The 14,255-nt window shown below is 43.9% G+C and overlaps 1 protein-coding gene across 1 annotated transcript; it reads right to left on the bottom strand.

The window, feature by feature from the left end:
* Positions 1 to 2,415: 2,415 nt before the first annotated feature.
* On the bottom strand, positions 2,416 to 12,236 carry NPTX2 (neuronal pentraxin 2). The gene is made up of 5 exons (XM_010392439.2): positions 11,681 to 12,236; positions 10,101 to 10,317; positions 7,056 to 7,300; positions 5,289 to 5,468; positions 2,416 to 4,066 (listed from the first exon to the last, which is right to left on the bottom strand). Exons 1-5 carry the CDS (start codon positions 12,131 to 12,133, stop codon positions 3,839 to 3,841), a joined length of 1,323 nt encoding a protein of 440 aa, XP_010390741.2. The 5' UTR covers positions 12,134 to 12,236; the 3' UTR covers positions 2,416 to 3,838.
* Between the last annotated feature and the right edge of the window lie 2,019 nt (positions 12,237 to 14,255).

Here is a 14,255-nt window from a genome sequence, read left to right as displayed (position 1 = left end):
AAGAAATGGCCCCTTGAACTCCTTGTGCAAATTTATACTTTTCTAAGAGCAGCCTTTTAGAAACAGCCATAGCCAGAGGGGCAATTAATTCAATTCTTTCCAGAAGATTTTTAGCTCTGAAAAACTCATGTATTATTTAAGCCTCACAGCTAACCATGAACATTATCAAGGTCCAACTTTCTCTTTGTGAAGGGGAAAAAAAGATCCAGAGACCTTTTGGTGAAAGATCTCTGGAAAAAATCCCACATAACCTTCAACCCCCACCACGATTCCCCAGCTACCAAGAGAGACCTTTCATTTCTGGAGGGAGTTTGGCAGTACCTAACTCTCTCCATCAGCAGGGCCCTTGCTGTGTCTTGCCTCAGATTTCTACAGGGATCATCACCTGTGGCAGAAGCCTCAGCCAGACCAGTGTCTCTTTTTAGGGTTTCTACACTCCTAGCAGGATTCAGGATGATGCAATAGAAGGCAGCTGATCTTCCCTCCCAGCCTGGGTAAATAAAATCAGCTGGATGAAGAATCCTTACACACAAAGTCAGGTGCCATTAGCAAAAAAGAAATAATCTATAGCTACGTAAGCATTTTTTTAGAACAACCATTACCCTGATTGAGAAGGTGACACCTTTAAACACCTAACATAACACAGCAGTTTCACTACTGACCTGCTTTTTACCTTTGGGAAAGGCCTGAGGGAAACCTGATCTCTGAAGCAAAACAGAATCAGCTTCTCCCTGGCAGTCTCATGTATTCACACACTGGGGAAGTGTGTGTAAAAATGGGGGTAGAGCTTTGCTGGTCTTCCCTGCATTTCTGACACCTAAATCAACAGCTCAGTGAGCAAGTGCAGCCCAGCCAAAAGCTGCCTGGATCCAGGAGTTTGTCTCCCCTGCACAGGGGATCCCAGAGGCAGAGGTGATCCTCCTCCCCTCACCTACAGACAGCAGGTGTGTAGCTGGGGCCTTCAATCAAACACCAAACACATGAGATGACCCACATTTTCTAGTGGCCAGCCAGTTAGTCAAAAAAACTCATCTTTGAAGAAATATAACCTGGATTTAAACACACCAAATGCTCAATTTGTTGTCAGCCAACAGCCAATGAACCAAGGATGTACAGAAAGGATGGTGCAATACAGAGACTGAAGAGCATTCACAGCCAAGCAGCCCCTGCAGACCTGCCCAGTTACAGCTCCCAGGATGGTGGCTTGTTGGGATCACTGATACTGCTTTTAGGAGTCCCAGCTCTACCTGGTTTTAAATAAAAACATGTTTTCTAGAAATCTGCATTACTGCATGCTCCAAGTGCTATCACTCATCTTTCCATAAGTTATTACTTCTGCATTCAGAGCAGTTTGGGAACTGAAGGTTGTGTTGTCACTTCCACACTCCATAAACAATATAGATGCTGGAATGTGGCAATATTTACCCCTGTTTTGCCATCAAGTTGGTATTTAAAACAGCAGACCCCAGCACCCAGCATTCAGCAAAGCATCCAAGACAATTTCACTGTTGCACCTTTTAAGAACAGAGTGAAATATGTGTAACTCTAGGGTTTAGCTCCTTCAGCTTATTTTGAAAAAAGCTGATAAATAAAGGTGGATTGACTGGAGGGGTGATGCCTCTTCTGGGCACCAGCCCCTGGGAGATGATCATTTTGCTTTTTGTCACCTCACAACACAGATTCTTTTGATATGAAGTGAGTTTTGTGGTTTGTTTTTTCCTTAAGGCAGGGAAAGTACTGCTGTAGGTTGGGAGTGCAGCATGTGAGTGCATTTTAAAGCCAATCAGAATGAGAACACTTGAAATAAAGTTGTCAAATGTTTCATAGAAACCTCAGACTCTCCCTGGTCAAAGACAGCAGATGTGGATAACCATTTGTGCCCCGGCTGGTTGATCCCTTACAGGCAGCACCTGCAGCTTCTTAGCTCCTCAAGCAGATCATCTGGTTTGGTGTCAGACCCACGGACACAGCCAGCCCTCTACAGCCTGCCCCAGGGTGGTGCCTCTGCTCTCACACTTCAGTCACCTCAGTGGTGAGCAGCTCTGTTCACACTGGTTTGGACACTCACGTTTCCTACTTTCACTACTTCCACCCAGAAGGGGTCACTTCCAGTTTATCAAAACCATCAAATTAAGTATGAACTATGTTCTGTATCCCAGGCCAGGGCAGCAGCAGCAGGCAGAGCCCAGCTGGAGCTCCAACACCCACCACACCCAAATGCACAGACCCTCTCCACTGCTAAGGCTCCACACACCTAAGCCCCCTTTGCTTGAAGATTGTGATTTAAGGCATTTAGGGAATAAAGTAAACTTCTTACAAGACTGTACTTCCACCAGTCTAGAGAGCAGGTGAATTCATAAAAGCTATGAAAGAGAATACTCAGCGTCTTGTGTGACTATAAAAGAATCAAGAGACTCATTTTACAGTGCATTTTAATTAAAAGTTCATTATAAGAATTTTCTTTTAAGAACAGCATACTACATATTCATGGAAATATGTAACTTTACCCTACAAATGGGACTGTCACCATATTATTCTTACAATTCAAACATATGAAAAATAAAATATGATATTTAGCTTTATAAATTCCCCCTCCCCCCCCTTTAAATCCTTTTCCTTTTAAATAACAAAAGTATTAACTCTTTCCCAGTACAGTGCATTTGCTATCTGCGAGCCACAAACCAAGTAGTCACATCAATGCCAAGGAAACAGCAACATTGTTTGCAAAATATTGAGAGAAAATGATAAAAAAATATAGTAGTCAGCCCAGTGCTTACAGAAGAGACAGTCAACAAGAATTGAAAAAGCAGCACATTTTCATATTACGTAGGACCATTATAATAACATATAAACCAGTGCAGAAGACTTTTATGCTGGAAAAATAGATAGCAATTCTCAGCAAGCAGAAACTGAACTTTGGCACTTGCTCATAAAAAGGCCTTTCAAAGCAAAACAAAATGGAAATTCACTTAATCACAGCTTGAATATTTAAAAAAATAAAGACATTGACTGAAGCAAGAGAAACAATAGAGAAAAGCTTACAAGCCAGGTCACTAGGAATTCAGTACATTCAGCCTACAGAAAAAACAAGTACAATCTTTCATCCACCCACCTATGCTGGGATCCTGGCTAGCAAAGGACAGGCTTTGGGACAGAACCTCACCTGAAGCACCTCTGCTTCAGTGGAGCTGTGCTGACTAAACAGCCCTTTCTTCAAACTGAACTGGTACAATGTGTCTCAAATACATCACCTCTTTATCATAACATAAGGAATTCTAATCTGCAAATTAAAAAGCAAAAGCCTTGCACTCAGACAGTGGCTGTTCTGCTCTACCCATAGTTGCACCATAACCACTGCAGTGTAAGGATTAAGTGATTTTTTTTTTTTAAAAAGGGCTAAAAAAGAATGGCTTCAGTTCAAAGGGGAGACAGTAGACTGGAAGGAAGGGTTCACATTCAGCCTGTTAATCCTGGTGCTGTCAGCACTGCACATTGTCAGGAACATGACAGTGAAGTGTGCATGGCTGTTCTCCCTCCCTGCAGAAGAACTGATGGTTTAAGCTCAGGCCTAACCAAAAGGCTGCTGCAGGCCAAAGTGTATTTTTGGATCAGGCCATAGGAAAGCAAGGGCTGCTCTAGCCAAGAAGTGCTCCTTTCATAGTCAGGCTCGATGCCCCAAACTAGCAGCTATCTTTGCACTGAGGCAGTTTACTCAATTTTTTTTTTTAATTCTTTCAAGGAGTTAAGACTGGGGAAGGGCAAGGAGAAAAATAAGTGCTTTAGATTGCACAGAAGATTGTCCTACTAAAGGGGGCACTTGGATGGGAAGTGATCACAGCTACAAGTCAAGCAGACGCTCCTCACATGTTTCCACAGGCCATTTAGTAGCACCTCCAAACACATCCACATTGTTATCGACCCAGGGGATGATGTTGCCAGGCATGTTGATGGAGCAGTTGGCAATATTCATGATGTCTTCAGCTTTTAAGACCCTGTCCCATATATTGAACTGGCTCATCTCCCCAACAAAGGCTTGAGTTGCATCAAATCTTCCTCCTACTGTGTCCTTTAGGCACACAAGAGTTAGGATTAGATGAAAAGGTTATTTTGGCAATTTCCTCTTCAAACTTGAAGTCCCTCCCCACCCAGCCCCACTGCTAGAAAGAGGTGCAGAGTTAGGTCACAGAGATGAACGAATTCAGGTTTCTAGAAGGGCAACACTGAACAAGGCATTCTATGGAACAGTAACAAGCTCCAGCTTGAACTGTGTCAAAACAACCGAAGGCAAGCAGTGGTGACTGCAAAACACCACAAAAAGGCTGCACATAACCAACCTTGCCCTCAAGCAGCAGAGCAGGAAGGCAGCTTTAAATTTTGAGGCTAATTAAAGAGCCACTTTGCAAGCTTAGCACAGGACAACTCCTGCAAGAACTGCAGAGATGTGCAAGGTTACCCTGAGAGCTTTATGGCTATAGATTAAACCATAACTGCAGCCCTTGCCCAATTGTCTGCAGGGCCTGTGAGAATTGATCTTTGAGTCTAAATACACAGGTTTTGTCTGGTTGTAACAAATGAGTGATTTAAACTGCCACTGCATAAGCCTAGAAGTGTTTGCTTGCTCCATTCACTACCCAAGGACAGAAATCACTCATTTTTGGTGATCACACTGACATGGAACTGAGAGCACAGGATGGAACCAAGCACAGTGCAGGCAAATAGCACAACAGAGATAAAGGAAACCTGCCAGACACTCAGCAGTGAGCTGCAGCATCTGCTCTGCAGAGTGTATTAGGGTACTGAACTGTCATTTATGTCACAGATAAGTATCCACTAAAATCAATATCAAGACAAAACTAATTTTTCATTGCTTCACCGTGAACCCGGGAATCCTGAAGAAAGACTATTTCCTACTACTTGGTAGAATATTTACATTTTGTAGTAAATGTATAATATAAGTAGAGAAATAAAGTGAAGCCAAGAGCCACACAGTTCACAGGCAATTGCTTGTTAGATGCTAACTAGAAAGGCAAGCTTCAAAATCCTTTGGGGTTCTTTTTCAATATTCTAAAAGGACTTAACAACAACAGGAATATTCTGAATATTTAATAAGTGAAACAAATATACCAATGTGTGATTGCATTAAGTATTTGTTGCCTTGTTTCAGTCTTCCTGATACTGTGTATACAACAGGACCAAGTGTTTAACAGAGAAATTCTCACAGCTCTTGTTTGTTTGGGGAGTTTTGATTTTGTTTTTCTTTAAACCCTGGAACACTGTCATTCACTCACCTGTTCCTGACCCAGGATCAAGACACCTCCAGGTTTAATTGGGTGCCAAGGAGCAAGATTCTCCCCAGTGCCAAGCTTCTCTCCATCCTGAAAAGCTTCCCACATTCCATCTCTGGTTGTCCATGTTATGCAGATATGATGCCATTTTCCATCACTAATGAAGAGAGGGAGCTGGGCAACCTACAAAAAACAGAATAATGCATGTGGCAACCCAAATCTAGCAGTTCAAGCCCAACATGTAAAGAGGGACAGTATCTACTCTGTCCTCAAAAGCAAAAACTTTAGAGGCAGGAGTTAGTCCACGTCCTACTCTGTAGGATTCCACAGAACCACAAAATTATTTAGGTTGGAAAATCCCTCAAAGATCACCAAGTGCAACCATTAACCCAGCACTAACCCATGTCCCCAAGTGCCACATCTACACCTCTTTTAAATACCTGCAGGGATGGTGACTCCACCACTGCCTTGGGCAGCCTGTTCCAGTGCTTGACAACCCTCTCAGTGAAGAAATTTCTCCTCATATCCAATTAAAACTTCCCTTGGCATAACTTGTGGCCATTTCCTGTTTTCCTGTTGCCTGTTACTTGGGAGAAGAGACCAACCCCCATCCTGCATATTAATCTGTGGCCATTTGTTGTTTAAATCTCAGTGCTGAGTCATAACTTTCCACCCAGTGCTCACATTAAGCTCCTCTTAAAATCTGGGGCTTGCCAGCAGCATTTGTAGTAACAACTTTGACTAATGGATTTGTCTGCTACCAGGAAAACTTGTGGGAACAGTTCCATAGGCCTCACAATAAGGAGAAATCATGCTCCTTTAGGAATTTGATCTGAAAACTTACTCAGGTCAACATCAAGACATAATTGCAGTGGGCTATGGAGCAGCTGTGATGTGGAAGAAAAAAAACCCTCAGAGAATACTGAGACTACAGACATAATACTGAAGAGGAAAAAAGTTATTGCTAAAGATAAGCAGACTCAAGTTTGCTTCTCCTCCACAAACCATTAAAAATAATTGGTTATTGATCTGGGAGGATGATAGGACTGTTAGAAGTCCATAATCAGCCACATGACAAACCACCTGAGTTGTGCAGGTAAACACCTGATCCCTCAGAGCAGTGAGTTACCAGGAGACCTAACTGAAGGTGGGGAGAAAGGAAGCATTTAAATACTGCTTTAATGACAAGCTTCAATGGGTCTTGTTTTCTTCAAGCTTCTTTCTGAAGCTTGTCAGAAACCATCAATGGTATGAAGTAGTTGTATCTAAAGTCAGAAAAATCGTGTTTAAATTGATGTTCAATCACCAAGTATAACAAAACCAGACCATTATGTGGAGAGCCTTTTGCTCTGTCTTCTGCAAAATCACTCAACATTTGTAACTTCTACAATTGGAAAAACAGAAACACTGCAGCTGGCTTAGATCTCACAGGTCTTGCAGTAGTGTGGCTTCAACTATTGCTTGTGTTTCATACAACAAAAAAAAACCCAAGAAGCCAAGACCTGCTTGTAACTTCAGATAACACCTAAGTGTGTGCACATCTCATGTCAAGCTGCTTTGTCTCAACACACCAATATCTGTACCATTTAACTTCTGTTTCAAGTGCTTTGTTCATAAAAGCAATTTGTAATCAGCAAGTGGAAAACAGACAAGCAGACAGTACCACCTCAAAGGCTGCTCTCAGAGGGAAGGAAGGAGTCAGTGCAAAGGTGCCAAAGAGTCAGGCCTTGTTCTGGTTATGCTGACAACAAAGGGTTCATCAAGTCTCACCTTATCATTAATCAGCAGTTCAATTGGATTATTCCCCCATTCTATGAGGACAATTTCATTGGCTTGCCCGGGAACAGCATAAGAGAATGGAGTGCCAATTCCAGGAGAAGCACTTGACCTCAGCCACAAGCACACAGTAAAAGCATAGAGCTCTGGCAGAGTCTTCTTGATCTTCCCATACAGGTAGTTTGTGCGAAGAGGAAGGGAGACTTTGAATTCATCAGGTGACTTAAATGCACTGTTACCTGCAAGTACATGGAGCAAGAAAAACCTTTAACATTAAGCAAAACAATGTATTGGTAATTCAGGCTAAGACACAATTGATATTGAGAATCTTTGGCTTTAATCACTTTAGAGAGGTACAGGAAAAAAAAGTATATTGAAGTAGTATTTAATGAATGTTGATTTTGCTGCACATAAAAATACAAATAGATTTTATCCCCATTGTGATAATTATTTCGTTTATTTCTGCTCATTTAGAGCAAAAGAATAGATGGCAGAACATCTTCATTGCCTAGTTCATGGCTGGTGGCCTGCCTATTTCAAACAATTCAAACTGGTTTAAAAGAAGTGATATAACCCAGTGAGATATTCTGAGACATGCTTACAAAACTGAGAACCCTTAAGACCAAAACTTTCTGAAGATGCAATATTCTGTATCCTATACTTGATACAGATGCTTATAAATAATTTTCTAGAATTAAGTATTAAGAAATAAATCCCACATCATGCCACAAAATACAACCCACAGTTCTGTAGTAATGTCACCCTCAACTTTTTAGCAGCCTGTTCTTCTGAGTCTCACTCATTTCCTTTGCTACATTCCTGAAACAAATTTAATTCCCTTGCCAAATTCACACTTCAGTCCAAATGAAAAGCTGTTGCCACAAAAGGTTGCCACAACTCTCATATGTATTTTTTAAACCACTGGCATTCTCTCAGTTCCCATTCTCAGACGCAACTGAAGTGTTTTGGCTGCATTTTTCACAGAACGAGGGGGTGGGAGAAGAAAAAGCTTCTCTTTCTCTTGAATCTGTCTTGAGGAACTTAGAGAACTGAAATGTTCTCAATTCTAAGCAAATAAAAAAAGCGGGGTCTTAGGGTAATGTAGAACAACCTCCATTAGGCTGCTACAACCAACCTCACACAGAAAACCAGAAACATATCCCATTAAAAGAGCAATTATTTTTTGGCTAGATGGGCAAAAACTATTGTTATTGCCTTTCAGAGATAGAGAAAATAGGTTTAGACATAGTAAATGATCTGTTTGTACCTCCAGCAAAGCTACTGAAGCCCAGGCACTACTATTTGCAGGATTCTACTTCCTGCTTTTTCTCCTACATCATCTCCTGCTGTCAGTGCAGACAACCAGGGAAGGAATTAACAGAAACCTTTGGGAACCACAACAGTTTTAGACCCTTCTGCCCCACTGGTAACTAAAACAGCTGCCACAACTACAGATACAATCCAGACCGTACAGTGTCACCTTGCAAGTTGGTTTTTTCCTCTATTTAGTCTCAGGACAATGAGGAGCTTCTGACACTCTAGGTAGTTGTGGGGAAGAAATGCTAAATAATACTGCATTTTAAATAAAAGCACAATAGAAATACTACTTTCAAATGAGGTCAGATCATATACAGTCTGTATTTAACGCACAAAAAAAGATAAGTTCTTAGATCACTATTACCCTGACTTTGATTTCACAGATGAACCAGAACAGCTAAGCTGTACAGTAATAGAGAGCAAATTGCACAACTAAAAGAAAGACTTTATCTTGGTTCCTGTCCCAAATTCTCCACTTCCCTGGAGACTTAAGACAGCCCTCACTCCCCACACAAAAAAATAAAGGTGGGAACAGGTTATTTTTAGCCTAACTGAATTACACATTCTCGTTCTCCCACCACTCTCTCTTTCTGATATGAGTCACATCTTTCAGAGACAAGGACTATCTATACTTGACACATAAGACATTAACAGGCCACTAATTCTCCATAGCTTTAGTTGCAGGTTAGGCTTTATCTTGGCTCTCAGGAAATACTAAAAGCCAGTAGAAGATCATCTTCCTCCTTCCCTTTTCCCCTCCTTCACACTTTTTAGATGAAAGAAGAATAGATACAGTATTACAGAAATGGGTCCTTTAGGCTGCATTTCTAAACTCATGAGATATGCATGTTTGTACCATTTGGAAGGCATGTCCATTAAGCTGCTTCTAAGCAGAAAGTTATTCACCTTGAGTTATTCACTCATTTAAGGATTGGGCAGTGATATTTACTGCCACTCTAGCCCTACACGGTCCACCCTGTACCTGTATACAGTCAATGCAGAAAGAGTTCTGTGCTTTAGGTCACTTCCACAAACATTTGTAATTCAAATAAACAGACTCTACTCAAGCAGAGAGATCTCAGTAATAATTAAGTCAAGAATCAGAATGAATGACTAGGATTACGAGAGTGTCCCCCAGTGGACCATGTGTAATCTACTGTAAACTCTGAAGGCTGTAAGCTTGGAGTAGGGCACAATTCAAGTATCTGCAGTTATCCAAAGTCATAACCAGCAACAAAAGGAAAGGTCACCATCAATACTTCCAAAGCATCAGGAAACAAAGCTGATATAAAATGCCATTCATGACATCAAAGGTAGTTGTGCTACTTAAATTTAGCCCATATGACTCTCAGTCCAAATAAAGGCAGTCCTACTCAGATGTGTGCTTGACATTATGCAGCTATTTACACCCATGCCATACTTATTCCTATCTCCACTTGCCTCCTTATAGATCTTTCCATCCCACAAACACTAAGAGTTTCATCCTAGCCACCCACACACGACAAATTAAGAGACAGGAAGCCAAAGCCAGGCAACTGCCTGTCAAGCAAGAAGCCTGTGATTAAAGAAAAAGGAGAATCCAAGTATTTGCACTGTCACCTACTATTTAGTCCAGTACCTTAATGTCTTCCCCTCAAGGCCCAAATTTAGTCTACTGCACTGGAAGGAAGGAGTAAGCAAAATTAATCAGCATGGGGAAGCACTTAGATTCTGAGCAATTACCTTTCTCCAATTCAGACACTCTTTCTAGCAATGCATTCAAGGCTGTCTCTGTCTTCTGCCGGTGGGCTGAGGTCTCATTGTGAAGCAGAGACTTCTCATCCTCCAACTCAGCCACTTTGCTCAGGAGTTGGCGCTCCAGGTCCCCGAGCCTCCGCTGAAGCATCTCCCGCAGGTCACTGGGCAGGGCTGCATAGGACACGTTGGCTCGGAGCTGGTGCTTTAGGGGAAAGCAGAAAAAAGAAAAAAAACCTGTCACTTCTGGAACAGAAACTGTGAAATGCAGATATGCTCCTGATTCAAAGGAGGGAAGTAAGATCATGGAGCTCTCCAGCAAGTACAGAAGAGGTACTGCTTTTTAGCACTTGTCATGCTCAGTGCTTTTATCAGCACTCTAGCTAAACAGCTCCTGAAACAAAAGGGCACTTTTGTTAGAGGCTTCCAGCACTTTATATGAAGGAGTTTTCATACATTTAAGTTCAGTAAAATCAATGTAGGGAGCAGGTCTGATGCACTCCTATTAATAGGTATACATGTGGTACATAAGACAATTTTTGCTTTACTTACTGTTAGTGGCAAGTAAACAGAAAAACTATCACTTCATTTCAGATTAAAAATTAAGCTACTTTGAAACCAGATTTACCAAAGTCAGGTGCTCTTTAGATCAACTGTAAGTATTAACCAGTGAAAGTATTCTTATTCGAACTGGAAAAAAAAAAGGTACCTCACACTCTCAAAGAAAACTGGTACCTTTAAAGATACTAACAAAACGTTTCCATCTACCATGTTATTCTAGTGGAGTTTCTCTTCTACAGCCCTAAAAAGAATGCTTCAGGAAGACAGCAGTAGTAATAAAAGGATGTAATACTAACAGCTCATTCGAAACTGCACTTGCAAAGCAGTGCTGACAGAACAGCTTTTCAGAAGTTACTCGCCATCCTCACATCAGCACTGACTGGAGGACAGCAGGACGACACATGTGAGGCTTTCAGGGTGTGAAAAGCAAAACAAAATCAGCGTGAATCCTGTGAGAAACCTCTCTACAAAACCTTTCCATGAACAGCACTCAAAACATGGGCACTGTCCAAAGGCTCATGGAAATCACTTATCGGTGGGCTTGGACCAAATCCCCTTTCTGTTCAGAGGCGCACAGAATCGAGCTCTTTTTATTCTATGTCAGCTCTAAGTACATCATCTTATCTGCACCATCTGCCCAACACAATCTCCTCATTACCACTGGTCTGTTCAGCACCATATGCCGAGGTCTTACTGCCCAAGACGTCAGCTTTGTACCTCAAACCACATGAAGTCACATTCCCAGAAAGAGAGATTTACACATTATTAATACAGAAACTAAGCTGGTGACAAGCAGGGAAACCATAATCTTCCCCCACGCAGTGGGAGAACACATTCAAGAGCAGCCCCTGAGGGTTTTTACCATTAAAGAGAGAAGATAAATAACCAAAAGAACATGACAAGCCAACCGAGCCGCTCGCCCCCGGGGCTGGGCCAGTTTGGATCTGTCTCCATAAGGATCCCGAAGTGCCCGCTAGACATGAAGCGGCTCCGCTGCCCGGCCCTACCTCCAGGCTCTCCAGCCGGTCCTTCAGGGTCTGCATGGTGCGGCTCAGCTGGTCGATGACCTGCGCCGGGTCCCGCGGCAGGTCGCCCATCGTGTCCTTGCCCTTGCCCACCTCGTTCTTCCACGCCCCCGCGGCGGACTTGCCGTCGGCGCCCTCGCAGCGGCTCAGCTTCCCGGTGAGCTCCCGGATGGCCTCCCGCTGGCTGCCGATGGTCTCCTTCTGCTGCAGGACGGTCTCCCGCAGCTGCAGCACCGTGGCTTTGAGCTCCTCCTCGGGGGGCAGCGCGCCGCCCTGCATGGGCACGGGGGGCAGCGGGCAGCCCGCGCCGGCGGCGTCCAGCGGCACCGAGGTGCACACGAAGCGGCTGCCCGGCGGGCTCTCCTGCTCCCCGGCCGGCGACCCCCGCCCGCCAGCAGCTACGGCGAGCAGGAGCCCGGCGGCCACGAGCAGCATCCCGGTTGGCGAGCGCAGCGCCCGCTCGGCGGGGCGGCCGGGGCCGAGCCGCGGTGCCTGGAGCGGGTCCCGCCGCCCCGTCCCGTCCGACCCGTCCCGTCCGGTTCCCCTCACAGCGCTCCCGCGCCCGCTGCCGGCCGCGGCTTTTATGGGCAGCGAGCGCGCGGGGGGCGGGGCCCGGTTCGCACCGCGTGCGCTGGTTGGCTGCGGGCGGCGCTGACGTCAGGCGGGGCGGGGCCGGGAGCGCTCCGGGACCGGCCCGGGCCGAGCCCCGCGAGCCGCGGCGGGGCCGCCCTGAGGCCGCCCTGGGGCCGGAGCTCCTCCCGGGCCCGGCCTGACCTTCTCGGTGTCTGCTCACACCCCGTGTCCCTTGTCCTCGCACCACCCTCCGCGGTGAAGAGCCCGGCCCCGTCCACCTCGATGGTCTCTGCCGACCCCGCTCCTGCTTGTCAGTGTCTTTCTGGTACTGAGCGGGTCAGAACTGGACCCGGCACCTCGGGGTGATCCACGCAATGCCGAGCGAAGGGATTATCCCGTCCCCTCCACTCGCTGCCTACACTGCTGCTAATGCAGCCTGGGATACGGCCGGCCTGGGCCAGCTCTTGGAGCTAAAAGATAGTGCCGCCAGAAAAACGAGAACGGTTCAAGATGTGCATCAGTATTCATCAGTGTTATGATGGAGGGGAAAGGAACAGGGACATCGTACTCATTAGAGTATGAAAATTCTATGCTTGGACCACAAGACCATTGTTGTTTAGGTATACTGTTTGTGGCATCCAATATTTTTAATGCTGATCTCTTTATTTACTTGAGTTACTTGAAATTTATAGTCCGTGAAGGCTTTTATGTTTTCCGAGTGACATACAAACACCAAACAGTTCTTGCAAACTTCTTGTGGAAATGCAATAAAAACTGTTACCTCACTGGAAAAATAGAGAGACAATTTCCTTATGCATCAGCAGAGGCTGCTCTTAGGACTCCCAAATCTTTGAGCAGAACTTCAGATTTTCAGAAAACTTACATGTATGGAGACGAAAGACATTTTACCATAGGGTCAGTAGCTCCTACTATGAAATACATAACTTACTTAATAATAATGAATAAAAATTAATAAAGAATATGTAGTTGAAAATAGTTTTAGCTTTTTTTTCAGTCAGTATGAGAATTGCTTTGTTACAGAATGAATTAACAAGTTTCCAGGAGTGTGTACCACAGGGACAGTTAAATCTGATTGTTTCATGGAGTCCAATTTATTTGTTCAAGTCCTCAGGCAATGTCCTGTTTAAAGTCACAGGAGTCAAAGGGAACTGCAGCCACTGTCCAGCCAGACAGCTGAGATGCAGCTCCTATTGCTTATTCGAGGGGAGAGAACACCGGGGGCAGGCAGAGTTCAAATGCAACCAGAAGCTCCAATTTCCGTCTGAACTCCCTTTGTCTGGAAACCAGGTCTCAGGAGACTGTGCTGCTTCCTGGGTGAATGAAAACGTCCCCACTCAAGTGCAGAGGCTCTGACTAATGCCTGGTTAGACATTTCACTCCTGTTGAAATCAACAGCATATCGTTGCTTCATCACTTGGCTGATTAAAATTCTGGATGCTGCAGTGAGGAGGACCAGGCAAGAGCACCAGGAATGTCTCACCTGTCAACACAGGGTCTTTGCAGTCCACATAAGTCAAAGAAATATTAAAGCTTATGCAGAATAATGTACCAGAGTTATTGCTCTACATGTAAAATTAATCAGTCCCATCTGTATTGCATTACAGCTCATTTCTCCCAAATTTCATGTGAAGCGGTATGAAAAAATTAGTAAAATAATTGTAAAATGCTGGATATACCCTGTAGGACAACAGTAGTCAATTGCTTTTACACAGCTTGATTCTACCCTCTAAAGTATGAATTATGATGGCACCCTGTGCAAATAACCTCACATTACTTCAAAATAAACTTCAAACTCCTGATCTTGATTTTAAAGCCCACTTTACAATTCAGAGCTGTTCTCAAGCAGATTTTGACTGAATGCATGACTGTAATAAAGGCATTGCATCCTTTTAAATTCAAGGAATGTATAACTTGGAGGTTTTGCTTAATTATAGATAGATTTTTGTCATGATCTCTTATTCAG

Source organism: Corvus cornix, chromosome 14 (assembly GCF_000738735.6).
Source record: "Corvus cornix cornix isolate S_Up_H32 chromosome 14, ASM73873v5, whole genome shotgun sequence".
In the NCBI taxonomy this organism is placed as follows: domain Eukaryota; kingdom Metazoa; phylum Chordata; class Aves; order Passeriformes; family Corvidae; genus Corvus; species Corvus cornix.
The sequence above is the reverse complement of the archived record's forward strand: the minus strand, read 5'-3'. Positions and strand labels throughout refer to the sequence as shown.